Source organism: Ochotona princeps, chromosome 4 (assembly GCF_030435755.1).
Source record: "Ochotona princeps isolate mOchPri1 chromosome 4, mOchPri1.hap1, whole genome shotgun sequence".
In the NCBI taxonomy this organism is placed as follows: Eukaryota; Metazoa; Chordata; class Mammalia; order Lagomorpha; family Ochotonidae; genus Ochotona; species Ochotona princeps.
The window spans coordinates 8788471-8808390 of record NC_080835.1 but is presented as its reverse complement, the minus strand read 5'-3'; the positions used below and the strand labels follow the sequence as shown (position 1 = coordinate 8808390).

At 60.3% G+C, this 19920-nt stretch overlaps 1 protein-coding gene across 2 annotated transcripts in view; it reads left to right on the top strand.

Annotated features, from left to right (window-relative positions):
* The window catches only part of MYRF (myelin regulatory factor), a 28097-nt gene that overhangs the window by 2616 nt on the left and 5561 nt on the right, over positions 1-19920 (top strand). The window contains exons 2-18 of one of the 2 annotated variants that reach the window (XM_058662944.1): positions 8300-8387; positions 8545-8808; positions 10854-10915; positions 11760-12039; positions 12873-13123; positions 13202-13325; positions 14701-14896; positions 15972-16048; positions 16175-16285; positions 16623-16713; positions 17054-17254; positions 17466-17577; positions 17921-18030; positions 18531-18691; positions 18772-18844; positions 19066-19154; positions 19790-19858. In XM_058662944.1, coding sequence (XP_058518927.1) covers positions 8300-8387; positions 8545-8808; positions 10854-10915; positions 11760-12039; positions 12873-13123; positions 13202-13325; positions 14701-14896; positions 15972-16048; positions 16175-16285; positions 16623-16713; positions 17054-17254; positions 17466-17577; positions 17921-18030; positions 18531-18691; positions 18772-18844; positions 19066-19154; positions 19790-19858 — 2359 coding nt within the window. Of the gene's footprint in view, positions 1-8299; positions 8388-8544; positions 8809-10853; positions 10916-11068; positions 11188-11759; positions 12040-12872; positions 13124-13201; positions 13326-14700; positions 14897-15971; positions 16049-16174; positions 16286-16622; positions 16714-17053; positions 17255-17465; positions 17578-17920; positions 18031-18530; positions 18692-18771; positions 18845-19065; positions 19155-19789; positions 19859-19920 lie in introns of those variants that run through there. The other variant, XM_058662945.1, reaches the window with a different exon arrangement.

The window sequence follows — 19920 nt, the reverse complement described above, 5'->3', positions numbered from 1 at the left end:
ATGTGACAGTGTGCAGGGCTCTTGCCCCTACAGGACCCCTTTTGCTCACCTGTGAGATGAAGTGTGTGGCTATCAGCTCCCGGGAACCTCCTGGGAGAGACCCAGATGGGGAGATGCCGGCCCTTGATTTTTGGGCCACATGAGGCTTGAGTGAGCAGCACCCCCAAAAGCAGAGGGTGTCCCCAAGACTGAAGGAAGCCCACTTTCCAGGAGAAATGGCCTTCAGAGTTTGGGGGAAGAGACTAGAACCAGGAGGCCTGAGAATTTGTCATTTTTGGAAGTGAGGGTGGCCTGGTTGGTGACTTCCGCTCCTAGTAGGTGGGTTAGTTGGATCATCCCAGTCTTCCCGTGTGGTTCGTTTTTAGTTATCCAACAACCTCAGCCTCTAGAGGGACAGACACCACAGACAACGCCAGGATCCTGGCTTGGAGGGCTGCTCTCCGCTCTTTTTTGGGATGGGTGAGGGGAAATGGAGGAAGACATCCATTGATCCATTCCCTCCCCCAGAGACAAGGGATTTAGCCAGAGCTGGCCAGAGCTGACACTCGGCCCACAGCTGTCTGCTCTGCTCCCAGGGTCTCGGGTGCGGATGGGGAAAGGGGCACAGGGAAAGGCCAGCGTCTCAGTGTCCTCTGATTGCCCAGCTGGCCGCCTGGGGTTAAGCTGGGGTGTGTGATGGGGCAGCGTTGTGTCTTGGGGCAGCCTGTCTGTGGGGTACACAGAGGCAGTAGGTGGGTGAGAGAGGTGGCAGGCTTGGGTGGTTTGAGTCCTGCCTTGGAGGGAGCTGAGATCCAGTGCCACCTGGTCCACTCAGGCCCACTCCCTGGGGGCCTCCTGATGACTGCCAGTGGGAGGTCTGACTCATCCCCTGGTCCGCACACCCAGGTGCAGGGCCACATGGTGGGGGTGGGGGTGGGGCCGGGGGGAGCAGGAACCATTCTCAGGGTCAAGGGAGGCATGTGGCGGCGGGGGGCACCGAGGTGGCAATGCAAGTGGGGTGCGTCTGAGGAAGGACGGGGCTGTTTGGGAAGACCTGAGGCCAGTGCAGAAGCAGGGTCTCTGGGCCTGTCCTGAAACCAGGGGCCTGGACAGAGTGCCCTCGGGGCCTGCTTCCTCTCTAGGGATCCGGCCCCCACTCCCCAACTCCTAGGCGCTTACAGGGCTGGGGGACCCTGGCAGCAGAGGCTGCGATTGGCTGCTCCCTTTGGACTTTGCCCTCCCGATAAGGGCCTGGAACAGAAATCATTAACTGAATCATTAACTGGGGCGGCCTCGCCCTGCCCAGGCCACCGCCTTCCCTTTTCACCTTCTTCCTTCTCCCACCTAATGCCCTCCTCTGCACCTTCGTTGCTCTCACAATCTGGGGTGTTGGTGGCAGAGCGGGGGCTCTCCCATCTTGCAGTCTCCAGCCCTTTCTGCCATTGGGTGTGGTGGCTCTCAGCCGGGGAGACAGGCTGGGGTGCGAGAAGGTGGGGAGGCTGGACAGGATGACGTAATGGTTTTGTGACTGCCCAGGCGCGAGCAGCTGGGGTCTGTGGTCCACTCTACTGCCTGGCTGCTTGGAGACAGACCCCTGTACCTCACTGTGCCTTGGTTTTCCGCTCTGTGAAATGGGAGTTAGCAGTGGCACTGGTGCCTGCCTTGCCTAGCCTAGGTAACTCAGTAAAGTCAGCTCCGGTCAAGGCGACCACCCATGGGCCTTGCATAGCCCTGCCCCATAGGCCCTGGGTCAGGTGTTGTGTGCCCCATCTGGGAGACCCTGTGTCCACAGAGGAGTCGGAACCCCTTTTTGGGCTGGGGCCCCACGTTTCCAAGCCCTTTCCTCACCCTGTCTGGGTTGCTTCCTCCAGGGATGAGGAAAGCCCTTGACCTTGTTGGGCACATCTTGTGTGCAGATGCCTGTGCCATGGCAGGGCCCAGGGACCAGCCCCCTCTGGTACCCAGGGATTCGGAGCTTGTCCCTGGGCTCCAGGGGGCCACTGGGCTGTGCTGGTAGAGGAGTGGGCGTGTCTCCTTTTTTCTCAGCAGGGAAGGAAGGAGTGCACCAGGCTCACTGCTGGTGGCCATGACACAGCTGGGAGCAATCCTGGATCACCAGTGGGTGCCAGCCTGGGCAGGCAGATATGGAGCCTTTCTTTGCACACCAAGGGGCCCACTACTGATAGCTGTATTAATGATACCATGCAGTCTGCTTGGTCCTCTCCAGAGCTCTAGCCCGATGGCCAAGGTTGTGCAGTGCACACCCCAAGGGTGCGAAGGCTATGAGTGGGCAGTGACCTACGGGGTCCGGGGTATCATGTCTTCCATGGTGGAATTCAGGGAGCCCACTCCTGGGGCCTAGGGAAAGGGCATCCCCATCTCCTGCCCTGAGAGCTTGCAGGGAGTTGTCTGTAGTGGGGGAAGGGGCTGTGACAGAAGTTGACTCAGACCTGGCTCCTGCTGGAATTGTCTATGGAGAGAGGGGTTTAGGGGCGGGAGAAAGAGGGGACTCTCCCTGAGTGGACCTTAACCCATGCAGCTGTGCCCGGGAGGTGTATGTGGCTTGGAGCTGGCCATGGGGTCAGTGAGCACTTGTATGTACCTGCGTTGGGGCATATTAGCTTGTGAGGCCCTGGCGGGTCCCTGCCTCTCAGGGTGTTGTGCTCGCACTGCCGGAATTCCTCTAAAATGCTGTAGACCTCACGGACCTGTTCTTCCTAGAGCAGCAGCACTTATGGGCAGGGGGTTCTGTCTGTCCTGTTCACTGATATATCCCTGACGCTGAGGGCTGTGCTGGACACACAGTGGGCGCCCAGGCAGTCACCATTGAGTGAATGAAGGAGCCAAAGAGCATGTCGGGGTGTGTGTGTGTGTGTGCGCTGTTCCACCGTATGGGTAGATGTATCCTTGTATGCTGGAGTAAGGGACAGGCTGTCAATAGTTGTGCATGCTGGAGTAACTGGCTGGTGGCTGTGCCCAGTAAGTGGACACATGTGCATGTCGTCAGAGTGGGGCTAGTGTGTAAGCACAGATGGGCACAGGTAACCCTGGTGAGCTCTGTCCCCACCCCAAGTTGCAGGATCTCTGCTCTGTGTCTGTGGCTCTGGGTAATCGTGTCAGGGCCACTGGGTGGGATTAAACTCAGCCGTCTGGAGTCAGGGATGTGGCCCCGAGTGGCCCAGAATTTGGAATGGCTGGGAGCTGGGGTGGGGGTACTGTGAACAGGTCGCACCTGTCGCTCTCCATTCTTCTAGAGCTGGCTTGGGAGCGTCTAGGGACTGTATGTTCCATTTGTGCTGACCTGAGGTCAGGGTGGCTGCAGTGGGAGGGCCCTGAGGCTCTGGAGCCAGAGCCCTGGGCGGGGCGGCTGACGAGTCTGGGTCCCCTGTGGGCAGGTGTTTTTGCTAAGAAATGGGATGGAATAAAGGCAGCTGTGGCTTCATTGGGTGTGGCTGTGGGGCCAAAGCTGATGGAGGGTTTGGTGCACAGAAACACAAGGTGGCTTGGGCAATGGCCTGTCTGAATGAGAAGGCTCCGGTCACAAGGTACATCCTGAAGCAGGGACAGCTAACAGTTGCAGATCATATTAATCGAGGTAGAAAGCCCAGATCGAGAGGGAGAGTGTACTCTGCGTTGCTCCCAGTGTGAGCTGGTTTAGAGCATGTTGGTTAGCTCAGTCAACACAGGAGGTGAGCCACAGCCCTGGGGGTGGAGGGTCTTCTGACTGCCTGGGCAGGCAAGGGGGGCAGCCACAGGCTTACCTGCTGGAGTGGGTGAGTGGCTGGGGCCAGGAGGATAAACTGTGTGGTGTGTGTGTGCCAGAATAATCGGATGGGGCTGGTCATGCCTCGCAGGTGCGGGGCTGGCAGGTGCTGTGTGGAGCAGAGATGCGCTGACAGGCAGAGAGACAGGTAGTGGAGTGGTACTGTCTCACAGTGGCCTGGGGCAGCCAGGGAGATGGGAACACAGCAGTAGACCAGTCCCCTGGGGGTCAGCTCCTTGAAGGCTCATGGCCACCCCATGATGCCGGGATTCCTGCTCCAGGGTTGAAGCTGGAAGCTGAGGCCCAGAGAAGGTGGTCCTCTTTCTGAGGGCTGCACAGTGTGAAGTGGGGCGTGTGCACCAACAGGCAGACCTCTCGGACCTGAGGACTAGCTCAGAGCACTGTGGCCTGACCACGACCTTGGCTAGGACCTCACTGTTCCCAGTGGCTGCTAGAACTGGGCCACCCCTTACATTTGGGTGTCTGGGCTGGACACTTATTATTCACTGGGGTGGGGTGCTGAGGGCACAGGCTCGGGTCCTGGCGCTCTGTCCTCTCCAGGTTCCAATCATCCTCAGGCCCTTGGCCCACCCTGCCCACAGCCACGTGGCTGACGGGATTTCCGCCATGTTTGTGGCATGAATTGACAAGTGCACCATTGACGGGGCAGGGAGGGGGTGGGCAGGGCACAAGCCTCCCACTGTGCCGGGTCCCCACCCTCCCCCGTCCCCTAGGACAATGGCCGAGACTCAGCCAGCAGTCACAGCTGGTGGAGGGGGAGTGCACGCCTGAGCAGGAGGAGGGACGGAAGGGAGGGCCACCTGGGCCCCTGCCTGTTCTCAGCCCACACCTGGCTTGGGTATCCTTGGCTCCTCTTCTGCCCAGCTGGGTGGCCTTAAGGGGAAGAGAGGAGGACGCCTTCCCCCAGTCCAGACTCCAGCCTGCTCCAGGAAAAGGGGCCATGTTTGGCTCCTGCTCAAGGCAGGTGATAAAGGGCTAATGAATGAGCAGCCAGGGTGCGTGGCCGCACAGGGCTGTGGCAGCACCTGCAGGTTCCCTCTAGGGCCGGGCCCTGTGCAGCATGGCCTGACTGAGGTCCCGCTTCTCCTTTTCTGGTCGTCTGCTTGCCGCTTAACTCTTTTGGTGATTTGGACACCTACGTCCTGCGGAGATGAAATAAGGGATCATGCAAGGTCCAGCTCCGGCCCCTGGGAGCTGCAGGCAAGGTACCTGTCCTTTCTGAGCCTCCGTTTTCCCATCTGTAAAATGGACACTACCTCACACCTGCTGTGAGAAGATTACATATGGACAAACATGTGAATATAAATCTGAGGTGTGAGGAGTGTGTGCTGAGGGGAAAGCTGAGAACAGAGGCGAGTGGAAGAGCCCCATGAGGAGATGGGGGGGTCTCAGAGATGGCCTGAGTGGGAGATTACATTTAAACTGAAACCTAGAGAGTAGTCAGCTTTCTGGGGGGGAGTGGGGAGGGATGGTCCAGGCAAAGGCCCTGAGGTGTGGAGTGTGTTTGTCCTGCAAGGGCTAGGACCTGGGACAGCTGCATGGAGCAGAGCTGCGGTCAGAGAGCAGGAAGCAGGGTCGGAGCTGGCCCCAGGCAGTGGGAAGCTGTCAAAGGAGACGAGGAGATGGGGAGTGTGGCCGCTGGCTTGTGGCCTCGTGGTGTCACTTCACTGGCCGTGGAGCCGGGTTCAGCTGTCTTTGAGTTCAGCCTCACCCTCGTCCCAGACTGAGATGTGTCCTGCACACTCAGCCTTGGGGCTGACAGGGACCTGTGGTTGGGTTCCAGTGGGGTGCAGCACCCTCAAGAGTGGGCCCAGGGGACCCTGCCCCCTCCTGAGCTCCCCAGGCAGAGCAGGGAGTGGTGGGGCCCTGCTCTGCCTTGGGAATTCCTGTTCTCTGGCAAAGCTCCGCCCTCAGCCCTTGCTCCTGGTATGTTTACTAGAAACCTCTGCGGTGGTTCGAGGGGCAGGCTGAGGGCAGCACAGGGAGAAGATGAAGCTGGCCTCAGAAGCTTCCAGGGAGGAAAAGGTGTGGGGTCTGCGTCTCTCCATCCGCCCACATCTTTGACCCACCCCCACCCTGCCCCATCCACTCCCTCCTCCCTCTTCCGTCCATCCCGTCCCTGGCACGAGAGGGTCCCTCCTCCCCCCGACCACATCTGGTTCTTGTTAGGGTCTCCCAGGATGCCTCTGCCTGAGGCCTCCCCCCATCCCCAGGGAGGTGGGCAGGAGGATTAGGGGTGATTAGAAGTACTGCTGGCCAGGGAAGGAGGAGGAAGAGAGGAGGGGGCTGGGCGTGTTATAAATAGCAGCACAGGACAGCCCAGGCCCATCCTTCACTGTAGATGCCAAGTTCAGCCTCAAAAACCTGCAGCTCCAGCAAGCCAGGGTAAGGGTGATGCCTCAGTGACCCCTTCTCCCTGTCCGCCTCAGGAACCTTCCAGCCTCATTCCCGTTGGAGTCAGGCCCCTGTGCATGAGTCCTTGCTGTGTGGGACTGGACAAGAAACGGGACCTTTCTGAGCAGCAGGGATGTGAGAACAACACTGACTTCCCCGGGGTTGCAGGCACCCAGCCATTGTGAGCCTGTGCCCTGGTCACTGTCCTGGTCCCCATGTGAGTTGAGAATCACTGACAGGCATTAGCAGGAGCTACCGTCATTGTCACTGTGCCTGTGGGTGTCACCAACCCAGTCTGGTATCATTCAGTGACCACGCATGGCAGGTGCCTGCAGAATGCTTTGCACATAAGAAACTCCCGTTTTAAAACATTTATTCATTTATCTATTTGAAAAGCAAAATGGAAAGAGAGGAAAAAACTAGGAACCCAGAGATTCATGTAGGTCTCCCATATGGGTCCAGGGGCTAAACCACTTGGGCTGTCCTCAGCTGCTTTCCCAGGCACATCAGCAGGAAGCTGGATCAGAAGCGGAGCAGCCCTGATACAGGATGTCCGTGTCACAGTTAGCAGCTTAACCCGCTGAGCCCCATGCCCTTGTGTGATGACTGGCGTCCTGGGCTCCAGAAGCTCCTGACACACAGTAGGCGTTCAACAGATGGGAACTGTGATTGCCAAGGGGGCATAGTGCAGGGAGCTGAGCAGAAGCTTAGAGTCCCATTCCTCATACAGACTGGGGAGTTGCTCCTGGCTCCAGAGGCTTCTCTGGCCTTGGCCAGCCAGGGGTGGTGTTCAGTTGGTGTTCCTGGTTCTTGCTGGGTGAGCCAGGGGGTGGGGGGAATGGGGATAAGGGGGTAGGGGTCAGCCCCAGCCTGTCGCAGGCAGCGCGTGACTCCTAGGAGGGCTTAGCCGCTCATTAATCACCTAAGCGGAGCTCAGCATTCTTGAAATGCCGACCGGGGCCAGGAGGACCTGGGCCAGGGGCTCGCGGAGGACCCTAGGGCTCTGGGGCTGGGAAGTAAGGCCAGGGCACTCCGTTTACCAGGCACCCAGCTTTACATACCTCCACAGGTATTAATCACGACAGTCCCGCAGAATGTTAGCTGTCCAGGGCCCGTGTCACTAAATGGGGAAACTGAGACTCAGAGAGGGGAAGTGACCTGCACAAGTGCACACAGCAGGAGCGGCTGCGCCGGCGTTTGTGAACCCATCTTTGCTCTGTTCTCAGTGTTCACTGGGGGAGGGTGTAAGGTGTGGAACCCAAACTTGAAACTCTAGAGTTGGGTACAAGGGGTGCTCCTGCCTCAGTGGACTGGCCAGCCCCCGGTTGGCATTGTGGGTGGGGCTGTCCCAATATCAGACTTGACGCATCTCCCACGTCAGCCCCTTTATCACCCCGCCCTCCAGCTCCCCCTACAAGGTGACCCTGGGCGGGAAGAGGCCAGCGCCTCCCCCTGCTGCCCTCAGGGTGCCCAAGAGCTCTGGGAGTCCCTCCCCTTCCTGGGGCCAGGGCCAGGGCCAGTAGGGCGGGCCAGGAGGGAGGTGGGCAGGTGGAGGGTCGGGGCTGTGACTGCCCTCATTCTCCACTGTGAGGCCAGGGCCAGCCAGCCCTTGTTCCTGAAGGATACTCAGGGAGGCCAGGCAGGGGCTGTGCTAGGCACTGGGCATTCTGAATCCTCCCACCCATGCAGCAAGGGTGCTCCTCCAGCCCCCAAATCCACCCTGCCCCCAGGATGTGAAGTCCCACCCAGCCCCGTGTTCCCTCACAACGGGCTGCCTAGGACCTATCACTGGAGGACAGGGCAGGACAGCGCCCACTGGACACCCACCTCAGCTGTTCCCCCTTGATACCCTATGAGATGACAAACAGCAGCCATGCTCTAGAGATGCCAGGACTGGACCTACCCTGGCCACACGGCTAGACATAGGAGAGTGGGGGAGCACGAGTGGTCTAAGCCCCAGCCCCACGCTCTTTCTTGTTCTCATCTTTCTCAAGGTGGCTTTGTGGGCAAAGCACTGCCCCTGCTCCCACCTGGATACAGATGGGGAGGAGCTGTGGAGGGATGGAGGATTGGGTCCAGCAGTCTAGGAGTGGCCTGGAGGCAACCCCCTGCCCAGCTGACTTCTCGCTCCACCCACTACAGGCCATGACATCAACGGTGCCCTGGAACCCTCCAACATCGACACCAGCATCCTGGAGGAGTACATCGGGAAGGAGGATGCTTCCGACCTGTGAGTGTGAGGGCAAGGCCTGGGGGAACTTGTGATCCCGCTGACTGGAGCCGTCCACACCTGCAGCAGCTGCACAGGTCCCTGGGATAGCGGGCGGCTGCTTCCCTGAGGGTCCTGGAGTCCTGGCTGTGGCTGAATTGCACCCCCACCCCTGCAGCTGCTTCCCAGACATCTCTGCTCCAACCAGCGCCGGCACCTACCCCCATGGGCAGCCAGCAGTACCTGGAGCCAGCGGGGTCCACCACCTGAACCCACCTGGTGGGGGCCTCTCCCCGGGGCGCCATGGGTCCCTGCCACCCCCAAGCTATGGTGCTCCCCTCAACTGTAACAACAACAACGGCATGGGTGCTGGCCCCAAGCCGTTCCTCGGAGGCTCTGCCCCCCCCATCAAGGCAGAGCCCAAGGCTCCCTATGCTCCAGGGTGAGTGAGGGCAGCTGGAGTGGGGCGGGGAGGCGGGGTGCCAAGAGCTGGGGGCCTGGTGGTGGGTTGCTGTGCGGGGAGGTCAGGGCCAGGCCGGGGGTGGGCGCGTGGACTTTGTCCTGAAGCAGAGGGCAGCGTAAGTGCTGAGGGCTGACGTAAGTGCTGGAAAAATCTGAGAGCTGTGTGGAGAGTGGACAGGAGCAGGCGGGACTGGAGGCCACGACTGTTTACATTTGTGGGAGCACCTGCACACACGTGCACACCTGCAGGGCACCTAACACCCCCTTACTGTGCACATGTGGGTTCAGCCTGCATTGACCAGGACCCTGGGAGCTGGCCCATGGCTGGAGGGCGGCCGTCAGGTTCCACCAGTCCCAGCCTAGAACTCATCCTGAGGAGGCCTTGTCCTTCCAGGCCCAGCTCTCTGTTCCCCTGGGAGTCCACACCAGCGGCCTGACCCAGAGCTGGGCCTTAGGCTTGGCTTTGGTCAAGGGGTCCAGATGGCCCCAGCCAAACCAGATTCCGGGGTCCTGCTTGTGGAGAGGAGCTTAGAGAACGTTCCCTGTCTCTGGGTGGGAGAGGAATTTAAGTGTTGGGGCAGGAGCAGGGTCCAGACAGCCTGGCCTCAGTGCTGCCCCATTTCCTGGCCCTCTGTCTGGGCCTCTTTCTTCCTCGGTGAGGTAGGTCTCTGTAGAAGTGCTGGGTGGGCTGTGGCCAGGACTGTAGCTTACCGGACCAGGGGATGCTTGGGATGCCAGGATGAGCCTTTGCTGCAGCAGCAGGTGGTCAGATTGTGGCTCAAAGGTGGTCCCCTAGCCACAGGTGGAAGAGAGGGAGCTGAGAAGGAGGACTGATGTTATTAAGCACCTGCTGACTACTGTGGGTTCATCAGCCTTTTTCAGAAGCCGATGCTGAGGGCACCCACGTGGGGCCTTGGCTGCTGCTCACAGCCTGAAATTGGGGGTCGGGTGGGTGGTGCTGCTTATCTAGAGCCACTCAGGGGCCTGTGGCCAGGCCCCGCTGTAGGTGATACCCAGGCCAGAGTTCCATCTACCGCTGTGGTTTCAGCTGCCTAGCTGTGGAAGATCCTAATCAGTGGCTTCACCAGACAGAGGAATGGCCAGGGAGAGGAAGCCAGCTCCTAGCAACTCAAGCCTTTGATTGTAAGGACTAAAGAGGCTAGGAGACCTTGAGCCAAACTTCAAGAAACCTTGCAAGGCAGCTTTCGGGGAAGTGCAGGAAGTGGGCAGGAGCGGAGCTGGGCTTAAAGCAGGACAGGCCCTAGGCCTCTGTGCGCGACTTTCCCACTGCCTGTCTGTGTTGGCCTCACAAAGTCTGGGGGCTGGCTTAGTGGATCTGTGAATGGGACCATGGAGGCGCCTGCCATGCAGCCTGCCCAGGGATGCATTGTGAGTTTGGAATCAGCCCTGGTCGTGACTGTGACAGTTTGGTGGCCTCTCTGGGATTTCCCTGGATAATCCGTCCAACTATGGGGACCAGGATGGCGAAAAGGGCCTGCCTCGTCCCTGCTCCTGCACCCTCACTGGGCGAGCAAGGGTTCACGCAGGACGTAGGACGTGTTGACCTCTTGGGGTTGAGTTTGTTCTTTTTCTTGAACCGCTGATAAAACAAAACTTGCAAGGAAAAAAATAACCCCAGGCCTGGCAGAACTGGCTCTAGGCCCAGTCCACACCTGCCTGGGGCGGGGCTGCACCCCAGCCCCAGCCCGGGGTCCTGTGTTCCCAGGAAGGTGTAGGGCTTTGGTGGGTGTGGGAGGCTGGCCTTTTGATCTGGGAGGGGGTGGTCCTTGAATCATGTGCTGTCACCCCACCTGGTGACTGATCCCCAAGATCCCAGCAGGTGTAGAGGATCCTGGGTAGCCTCAGTTTGGGCCCAGGCCTCAAGGTGGGACCATCCTCAAGGTGGATGGTTTAGAGGAATGCCCCTTAGAGTAGATGGGAGAGGACCCGTGCCTCAGTGCCAGGGGACCTCAGGGATCCTTCCTGGCAGAAAAGCTGCCAACAGCACCTTCCTTGGCCCCCCAGCACTCTGCCGGACTCTCCCCCAGACTCGGGCTCCGAGGCCTACTCCCCCCAGCAGGTGAATGGTGAGTCCAGCGGGCACCGCCCTCCCCCTCTGGGGTTTGGGCAAGTGGTTGGGGCGGCCTTATCGGTAAGAGGGTGGGAGGGAGGGACGGAGGGAGGGGGCCAGTGGCTGCCCAACGGGCTGAGATTATCGCTGGTCAAATACTCCCCGCGCTGGCTATTGTTTCCCTCCGGGCGGGCGGGTGGCGAGCCTGGCCCTGCCTCTGAGCAAGTGTCCCTGCTGGTGATGCCACCCGCCTGCCCGCCTGCGCCATCATGGACGCGCCCTTCGGCGGTAAGTGGACGGCCGTGGGTGCAGCCCTGCCCACCTCACCTCTGGGGACTGCTTGGGGGGATGCCACAGCCCCCATGTGGTCAAGAGCAGAACACCAGAGTGGCCAGCTCCCCACAGCCCCAACTGGGGTCAGGAGTTGTGTTTATCTTACCAAAAACATGCCTGGAATGCCTCCTGGAGGACAAAGGAAGCCAGGGCCTCCCCCTTTGGGCTGGGGGGCTGGCCCCTGGGAGCCTGGTAGAGGGGCTGCTGGAGGGAGGAGGACTGGCTGGGCTTGGGGTGGCCTAGAGGAGGATCAGGCCTACTTCAAGTTGAGGGGTTGGAGGATGTTAATATTGAGGACCCCACTAGGGAGGCCTGGGGGAAGGAGCCAGCTGGCATGGGGTGAAGGGCCGACCACCTCCCGGACAGAGGCTTGCGTCCCTGCCCAGACCCTCAGGGCCAGCCTCAGCTGCCCAGCCCCATTCCCACCTGGGGAGGGCAGTCCCTGGTTTGGCTCAAGAGAAGTAGAAGCATGAGACCCTGACCCTGTGTTAGGCTGGTTCCTGATGCCCACCCCGTCTCTCCTACAGACCCCCATCTCCTGCGGACGATAACCCCGGAGACCCTGTGCCACGTGGGCGTGCCTTCCCGCCTGGAGCACCCACCCCCACCTCCAGCCCACCTGCCAGGCCCCCCGCCACCCCCGCCACCTCCACCACACTATCCTGTCCTGCAGCGGGACCTGTACATGAAGGCTGAGCCCTCGATGCCCCCCTATGCTGCCATGGGGCAGGGGCTGGTGCCCCCGGATCTCCACCACCCCCAGCAGTCCCAGGTGCTGCACCAGCTGCTGCAGCAGCATGGAGCTGAGTAAGGCCTGGGTGGCCATCACCCACAGCTGGGTGGAGGGGTTGGGAGGCAAGAGATGAAAGGCAGACTCAGGGAGAACCTGGGAAGGGCAGAAGGATCTGCGTGGCGGATGAGGGGAAGGGTTGTGGCGATGGTTAATTATTTGATGGGCACAGTTAGGTAACCTGAGGTTCTGAGAGGGGGAAATGGATTGCTCAGACAGTGGAGCCAGGGAGGAGCAGAGCTGGAGTTAAACTGTGGATGGTCCTTGTAATTCGAACTTGTGGCTTGTGGGCTGTTGTGCCAAGCCCTCCTGCAGGGCCTCCCTGACTCCACCTGCGACCCCCTGTCCCTCTGGCTCCATGCACAGCGGAGTTCAAGCAGAGAGTCTGTCAAAGCATTTTATAAACCAAAAGGCGGCGGAAGGGGCACAGTGCAGCCCCCACTTTTAGGCTGGCCCCATTCGCAGAGGCTCTCCTACCCCTGCCTTGGTTTGTGGCTTGTGTTTGACCTGCCAAAGCTGCTCAGCATAGACTCCCACTATGGGGCAGCAGTGACACCAACACGGCAAGGAAGGGCCCAGCTCAGGTGCTGTACGAATGCCTGCTGGGCCCTTCGCTGGCCTGATGGAGAGGCAGACAGACAGGGCTGGCTCCTGCCCTCCTGGATGCCACAGTCCTGAGGGACAGGGGAGCTGAGGGAAGAGGAGGAGCTCCTAAGAGGCACAAACTGAGCATTCCCCGCAGGACGTGTCCTTGGTGCTGGGTGCAGCCAGCCGCCATGGCACAGAAGGGACGTGGTGGGCTTGGCTCAGGGAAAGCCAGCTCCCCCATGGCGCACACCTGTCTTCCCAGGCTCCCCACCCACCCCTCCAAGAAGAGGAAGCACTCCGAATCACCCCCCAACACCCTCAATGCCCAGATGCTGAATGGGATAATCAAGCAGGAGCCTGGCACCGTGACAGCCCTGCCCCCACACCCTGCAAGAGCCCCATCCCCGCCCTGGCCTCCCCAGGGCCCACTCTCTCCCGGGCCTGGCTCCTTGCCCCTCAGCATTGCCCGGGTTCAGACTCCACCTTGGCACCCACCAGGTGCACCCTCCCCAGGTATATGATCTGGCTAACCCTTGCAGGTGGGGTGTGGAGCCCAGGGCTCGGGTCCACGTGGGTATTCCCTCCCTCCAGGGCTCCTGCAGGACAGTGACAGCCTCAGTGGTTCCTACCTGGACCCCAACTACCAGTCCATCAAGTGGCAGCCGCATCAGCAGAACAAGTGGGCGACACTGTACGATGCCAACTACAAGGAGCTGTGAGTGATGCCTGCCACCACCTGCTCCCCATCCGGAGCCCATTTTACAGAACAAACAGCCAGCCCCAGGCCTTCCTGGGAAGGTGGTGGCTGCTAGGGAGGAGCAGGGAGGAGTGGATGGAGGGGTGTTCTTTGGCTCCTCCTTTCTTCCTCCTCCTACCCCCCTACATTCCAGGAAGGTGGCAGGAAGTTGAATGTGAGCAGGGCCCTTCCAGCAGCCCCCCTCCCTGTGCAAGGGAGGAGGGGCGGGGGAGGACTGGGTTAGAGGCTGCCTGGGCATTCCTAGTCCTCCCTCAACACCCACATGGATTCAGCTTTGCAGGCCACAGGCCAGGAGCCCTGTGGGCACCATCCCCTGCTTCCCGAGAAGCTTGATGGGCGGGTGAAGGGCAACTCCCCTGGATTGTTTGGGACGTTGCCCAGCGTGGGCAAGGTGGCTAGGGCTTGGGCCGTCTCACAGTGGCTGAGTTTGCCCTCCTGCAGTCAGGTGACTCAGGCCCTGTGGGATTCTTAGCCAGCAGCTGAGGTGGAGGAAGGGTCCATGGAGGACATGCCTGTGTGTGGGGCTGGCGCTTGACGGGAAACCCCGCTTCCACCTCTGAACTAAGGCCACTGAGGCCTGCGGTGTGGCCCAGACACTTCCTGGGTGTCTGGCTAGATTGGGCAGGTGGGCTGAGCTGCTTGGGAGGAGTGGGGAGGTAGCAAGCCCAGGCCTTCCTGAAATTGCCAAAGGTCCCTTGTGCAGAGTGCCGTGGGCCAGCATTGTGGTTTGCCTGGGGGCTCTGGAAGAGGGGGGACCCAGCCACAGGCCAGTGGGTGCCACTCTGCTGACCCCTGGAAAGGGGCCAGACTTGGGACATTGTTCCCATCAACAGAAGGGCAAACTGAGGCCATGTCTAGGCAGCAGCAACAGGCCAGGGCTCCCCTCACCCTATGTGGACAGATGGAAGGAGTCAGGATGAAGGTGTCTGGGGGGCCTGAGTGAGCTGGTGGGCAGGAGCTGGGTGTATGGCAGAGCCGGCGCCTGGTTCCACCGTTTCCAAGGTAACTGGCTGTCAGCCACAGTGAGGCTCTGCAGACCCAGTCCCTCTGGCCCCAGCCCGGGACGGAGGGAGGGAGGCATGCTTTTGGGATGGAGCTAAGTGTGGTGAGGGGCCACCCAACCTCCTCCCAGGGAGTTCCCTACTGTCTGGTAGCCTCGAGGGTCTTGCCCTGTGACCCCCATTGCTAGGGCAGAGCAGTGATCACAGGCTTGCAGAGAACAGGATGAGCTGAGCCAGCACCAGTGCTCTGGGGGTCCCGGGGTGGGAGCTTGCTTGGGCTCCAGGCCTGGCTCAGGGGCTGTAGCTGGTGACTGTCCTTATCTGCCGCCCAGGCCTATGCTTACCTACCGTGTGGACGCCGACAAGGGCTTCAACTTTTCGGTGGGGGACGACGCCTTTGTGTGTCAGAAGAAGAACCACTTCCAGGTCACTGTGTACATTGGCATGCTGGGAGAACCCAAGTATGTTAAGACGCCTGAGGGCCTCAAGCCCCTCGACTGTTTCTACCTGAAGCTGCATGGTGTCAAGGCAGGTTTGGGGTTAGGTGGGGCAGGAGGCTGCAGAGCCAGGAGCCAGGGCTGGGTGGACGGGGAGGGAGGCTGGAGGGCCAGGAGCTGGGGCTGGGTGGACAGGGAGGGAGGCTGGAGGGCCAGGAGCCGGGGCTGGGCAGAGGCACTGAAGGACCTCAAGGTGAAATAAGTGTGTCTGCACCCTGGCTACACCTGCCCATCCCGCTGCCTGTTCTTTGTGGGCCTGTGCCCTCAAGCTGGCTCTTGCCTCTGTTCTGTCTCCCTGGTGTCCCCTAAGCCTGTGTTCTCAAGCAAGACCCATCTCTTGACTCTTTGAGTAGCTCCCTGGTTCCCTGGTCCCCTTCTCAGGGAACAGGGTGCCATGTCCTGGTAAACCTGGGTATCCCTGGCTGTTGTCATTTATGTGCTTGGCTGGGCTGTCCCCTCCCTCTCCCCTGGCCCGTGTCATCACCTTACCTGTCTGAATGTCCATTGCAGCTTCCACTCTGGCCCCAGATCCTGCCACCTGAGGCATGGGGTTCAAAGCTCTCTATTCTCCAGTGTAGCCCCTGGTTCCTAAATGAGTCCTTGGGGTCTTGGGGACCAGGCCTTTCACTCCAGCCCTGCTACTTGGTGCTCCCGCTTCTCAGCCCATTCCCTGTCTTCACCTGCCTTCCCTTTCCTGGGGACACCCCATCCATTGTTCTAGTGCACACCCTTTCTTAGAGGTGGCTGGGTCTGTGTGTGTCCGTGTCATGGGCCGGGCCCGATGTGTACTGAGTGCAAGTGGGTGTGCTTGGGGCTAATTTAAGAAGTGGGCAGGAGTGTGTGGGTCAGGGCTTTCAAAGGTGGCCATGTGGTACAGGAGTGTCAGAGTGGTTTGTGTGCACTCCTGGGCGGAAGTTAAGGGGGAGTATGAAACCTGAGCATGTGCTACAGATGCGGGGAGGCTGGCCTGAAGTTTGTGGGAGTGAGGCAGACAGCAAGTGCTGCCCCGCTTCCTCTGTGCTGGGAAGGCGATGGAGGGGGGGACTGGAGGGGCAGAGGAGTCCCCCCGCCTGCCACTGAGGTGTCACTAGGCTTGTCTTTACCAGCTGGAGGCCCTGAATCAGTCCATCAACATTGAACAGTCGCAGTCAGATCGGAGCAAGCGGCCCTTCAACCCTGTCACGTGAGTGTCTAAGACCTGCCTGGTGCTGTCCCTACCCTGCCCCTGTGAGCTAGCATGGGAATTGATGGGGCTCAGGCACACCCAGAGTGTCCTCTGACCCCTGAGCACTGTGCCCCTCTCCTGCAGAGTCACCCTCCCCCCCGAGCAGGTCACGAAGGTGACCGTGGGGCGGCTGCACTTCAGTGAGACCACGGCCAACAACATGCGCAAGAAGGGCAAGCCCAACCCTGACCAAAGGTGAGCGGCCTGGACCCCTGCCGTAGAGACCCTGCACTCTAGGGAAGCAGGCTGGGCACAGGGCTTACGGATGGGCCCATTGCACAGATAAGGGAGCCAAGGGCCAGAGTCCTTGACCAGCTGAAGAATGGGGGTCAGAGCTGTGGCCTTGGTGACTTCTGCCCCCTGCTGGAGGCTCAGGTCCCTGCCCTGTTAATGTCCACCTCCTTGGGGCTGAGATGGCAGCAGGGACCTGTGTGCCTGCTGTTCCTCTGGCCCAGGAAGGGTAACAGGGTGAGGGCCGGTGGGGTAGGCAGTGCAGGCTGCTGGGTGCCTCTGAGAGCTCTGTGTGTCCCAGGTACTTCATGCTGGTGGTGGCCCTCCAGGCTCACGCACAGAACCAGAACTACACGCTGGCTGCCCAGATCTCAGAGCGCATCATCGTACGGGTGAGGACTGCCTTCTTCTCAAGGGTCGAGGGTCCTACCCGGGGTTACAAGAAACAGCACTAGGAGAAATACTGGGGTGCTGGGGTGGGGTCAGGGGCCGGCGTGTAAATCTTGCCGGGCATTGGCCATGACCTTCCCTGGACCACATCATCTTCACACAGAAGGCAGGCAGGTAGACAACGCCTCATTGCCTTCTGGGATCCTGTAAGTGGCTCACAGCTGTCACAGTGGGCAGGACAGCTGAAGAAGGGCAGGGCTGGCTGAGGAATCCTGATCTCCCCAGGGCCCTGTAGGGAGAAGTTCTCCCTTTCCGGGACTAGAGCCACCCCAATTCCTCCAGGCCTCCAACCCAGGACAGTTTGAGAGCGACAGCGACGTGCTGTGGCAGCGGGCCCAGGTGCCCGACACTGTCTTCCACCATGGCCGTGTGGGCATCAACACCGACCGTCCTGACGAGGCGCTGGTTGTGCATGGCAATGTCAAGGTCATGGGCTCCCTCATGCACCCGTCGGACCTGCGCGCCAAGGAGCACGTGCAGGAGGTGGGGGTGGGGCTTGGGGCGGAGAGGCTGGCGGCAGGAGTGGGGCATAAGGGGTTGATGGCTGGATCTCAGTTAGCTTCCCCTGGCAGCAGGGGATCCTCTCTGTAGGCTCAGGGGTCTGGGGTGGGGTGGGGTGCTGTGGGGAGGTTAGGGCCTGCTCTGGCAACCGCAGGAGATCAAGGCTTCAGTCTGGGCCCTGGTTGTCCTGCAGGTGGATACCACCGAGCAGCTCAAGAGGATCTCGCGCATGCGTCTGGTGCACTACAGGTACAAGCCCGAGTTTGCAGCTAGCGCTGGCATTGAGGCCACCACACCTGAGACAGGTAGGTGACTGGCCTGGTGCGGACTCGGGCTGGGGGTGTCTGGGAACCCTATAACCTCAGGTCTCAGTGACCTTGCTCTGTTCCCTGGTGCTCTGGTGCGTTTGTGTCCCTTACCCCTGGAAACCCTCCTCCCAGAACCTCACTTCTCGACTGTTGGAGCTCTGCTCCTGCGATGCTGGGCCTCCCTTGCCCCGGAATCTGACCCTTCGCCCTCCCAGCAGCCCCTCTTCCCTGATCTCCTTGCTTCTGGAATGCTTGGTGCCGGGATGCCCCTGCTGTCTTGGCACTGGAACCCAGATTTCCAGGCCTGCCCCGAGCCTGCCCGTGGTTTGTGCCTCCCCAGGTGTCATCGCCCAGGACGTGAAGGAGATTTTGCCTGAGGCCGTGAAGGACACGGGGGACATGGTGTTTGCCAACGGGAACACCATAGAGAACTTCTTGGTTGTGAATAAGGTCTGTGGAGCAGCACAGCTGTGGGGACCTGGGTTGCAGATGGGGCAGGTCAGCTGGGGCTTCATCTCTCTGGAGTCCCGGGCACTGAAGAGTATAGGCCAGCAGTCCTCCTCGCTGCCTCCAGATGCCCTCCCGCCCCATCCCCCCTCACAGTGGGTGAGTGTCAAGGGCAGGATTTGGCCACTGGAGGCTGTGTGAACCACTGCAGGGGATGAGAGGCATAACAGAAGTGTGAGAGCAGGTGTGAGGGGTTGAGAGCACGGTGTGCTGCGAGGGTGATGGCTGTAGCTTACCTGGCCCCAAGGAGAAGTGTCATGTGTTCTCATGCCGGCTCCTCAGAGGGACAGGTTCTGATTATGACAGGGTGCAGACGTGAGGCTGCAGGAGTGGACACTGGGCTGGAGAGAGAGGGGGGCTCCCTTCCTGCTCCCTGATGGCCTGCAGCCTGGGGCTCCCCGAGGACCGAGCGTTCCCTCAAGGCTGGCCCGTGACTGTGGCAGGAACGCATCTTCATGGAGAACGTAGGTGCCGTGAAGGAGCTATGCAAGCTGACGGACAACCTGGAGACGCGCATCGACGAGCTGGAGCGCTGGAGCCACAAGCTGGCCAAGCTGCGGCGACTGGACAGCCTCAAGTCCACTGGCAGCTCGGGTGCCTTCAGGTGGTGGGGCAGGGAGTGAGGGGCGAGTGGGAGACCCTTTTACCTCAGAGGCAGCCCTAACCCCTGCTCTCTGGCTGCAGCCAAGCAGGGAGCCAGTTCAGCCGGGCAGGCAGTGTCCCCCACAAGAAGAGACATCCCAAAGTGGCCAGCAAGGTGAGGGTGGGGGGCACACTGGACCTGGGTTTTTTCCCCTGCCTCATGGTCCCCCTTGCCAGCTCCCATTTCTCCCGCTGTCCCTCCCCCAGATCTCCCTTTCCCTCTGGCCCAGCCTTGCCCTTAGCACTGCCTCCTCCAGCAGAGCCCATGTGGCCAAGGCCGTGGGCTCCCTGGGTCTGCCTGCCTCTACATTTTCCTCTTTTTCTCTTGGTCCGTAGTCATCATCCATGGTTCCAGACCAGGCCTGCATCAGCCAGCGCTTCCTGCAAGGGACCATCATTGCCCTGGTGGTGGTCATGGCCTTCAGGTGACTTGTACTCCTGGCTCTGAGGTTGCTGCCTGGGAGCTGAACTGTGCCATGGGTGTTAGGTGCCTGTGGACTCAGGCTGGGCGGCCGGGGTTGGAAAGGAAGAGGTGGCATAGGAGAGCAAGGGGCTGAGGTCTTGGGGAAGATGGACTGCCTTTTTCTGTCTTCCTGCAGCTGGGGAGACCCAGGTGTCATTTTGTTTGTTTTTTCTTTCTTTTTTTTAAAAAAATTATTTATTTGAAAAGCAGAATTAGAGAGAGGAAGATAGATCTACTATCTTGTGTTCACTCCCCAAATGGCCACATAGGCTGGGGCTGGGCCGGGCCAGCATCAGGAGCAAGGCGCTTCGTCTGGGTCTGCCATGCGGTACAAGGGCCCACAGACTTGGGCCCATCCTCCACTGCTTTCCCAGACACATAGCTGCGGAAGTGGAGCAGCCAGGACTTGAACTGGCACCCATATAGGATGCTGGTGCTGTAGGCAGTGGTTTAAAGCTCTGTGCCACAGCACTAGCTCCCATGGGAAGACCCATTTACAAGCATCACTGGGAGCCCAGCTCCAGGGGCTAAGAGAAAGGGCAAGGATACTGGACAGTTGCCCCAGCTCTAACCTTGACCCTTCTCTGTGGCTCCCAGCGTGGTATCCATGTCCACACTGTATGTGCTGAGCCTGCGCACCGAAGAGGACCTGGTGGATGCCGATGGGTATGTGGCTGGAGGCCTGGCTGCTGAGCAGGCCAGGCTGCCAGGCCAGGTGGGCTCTGAGG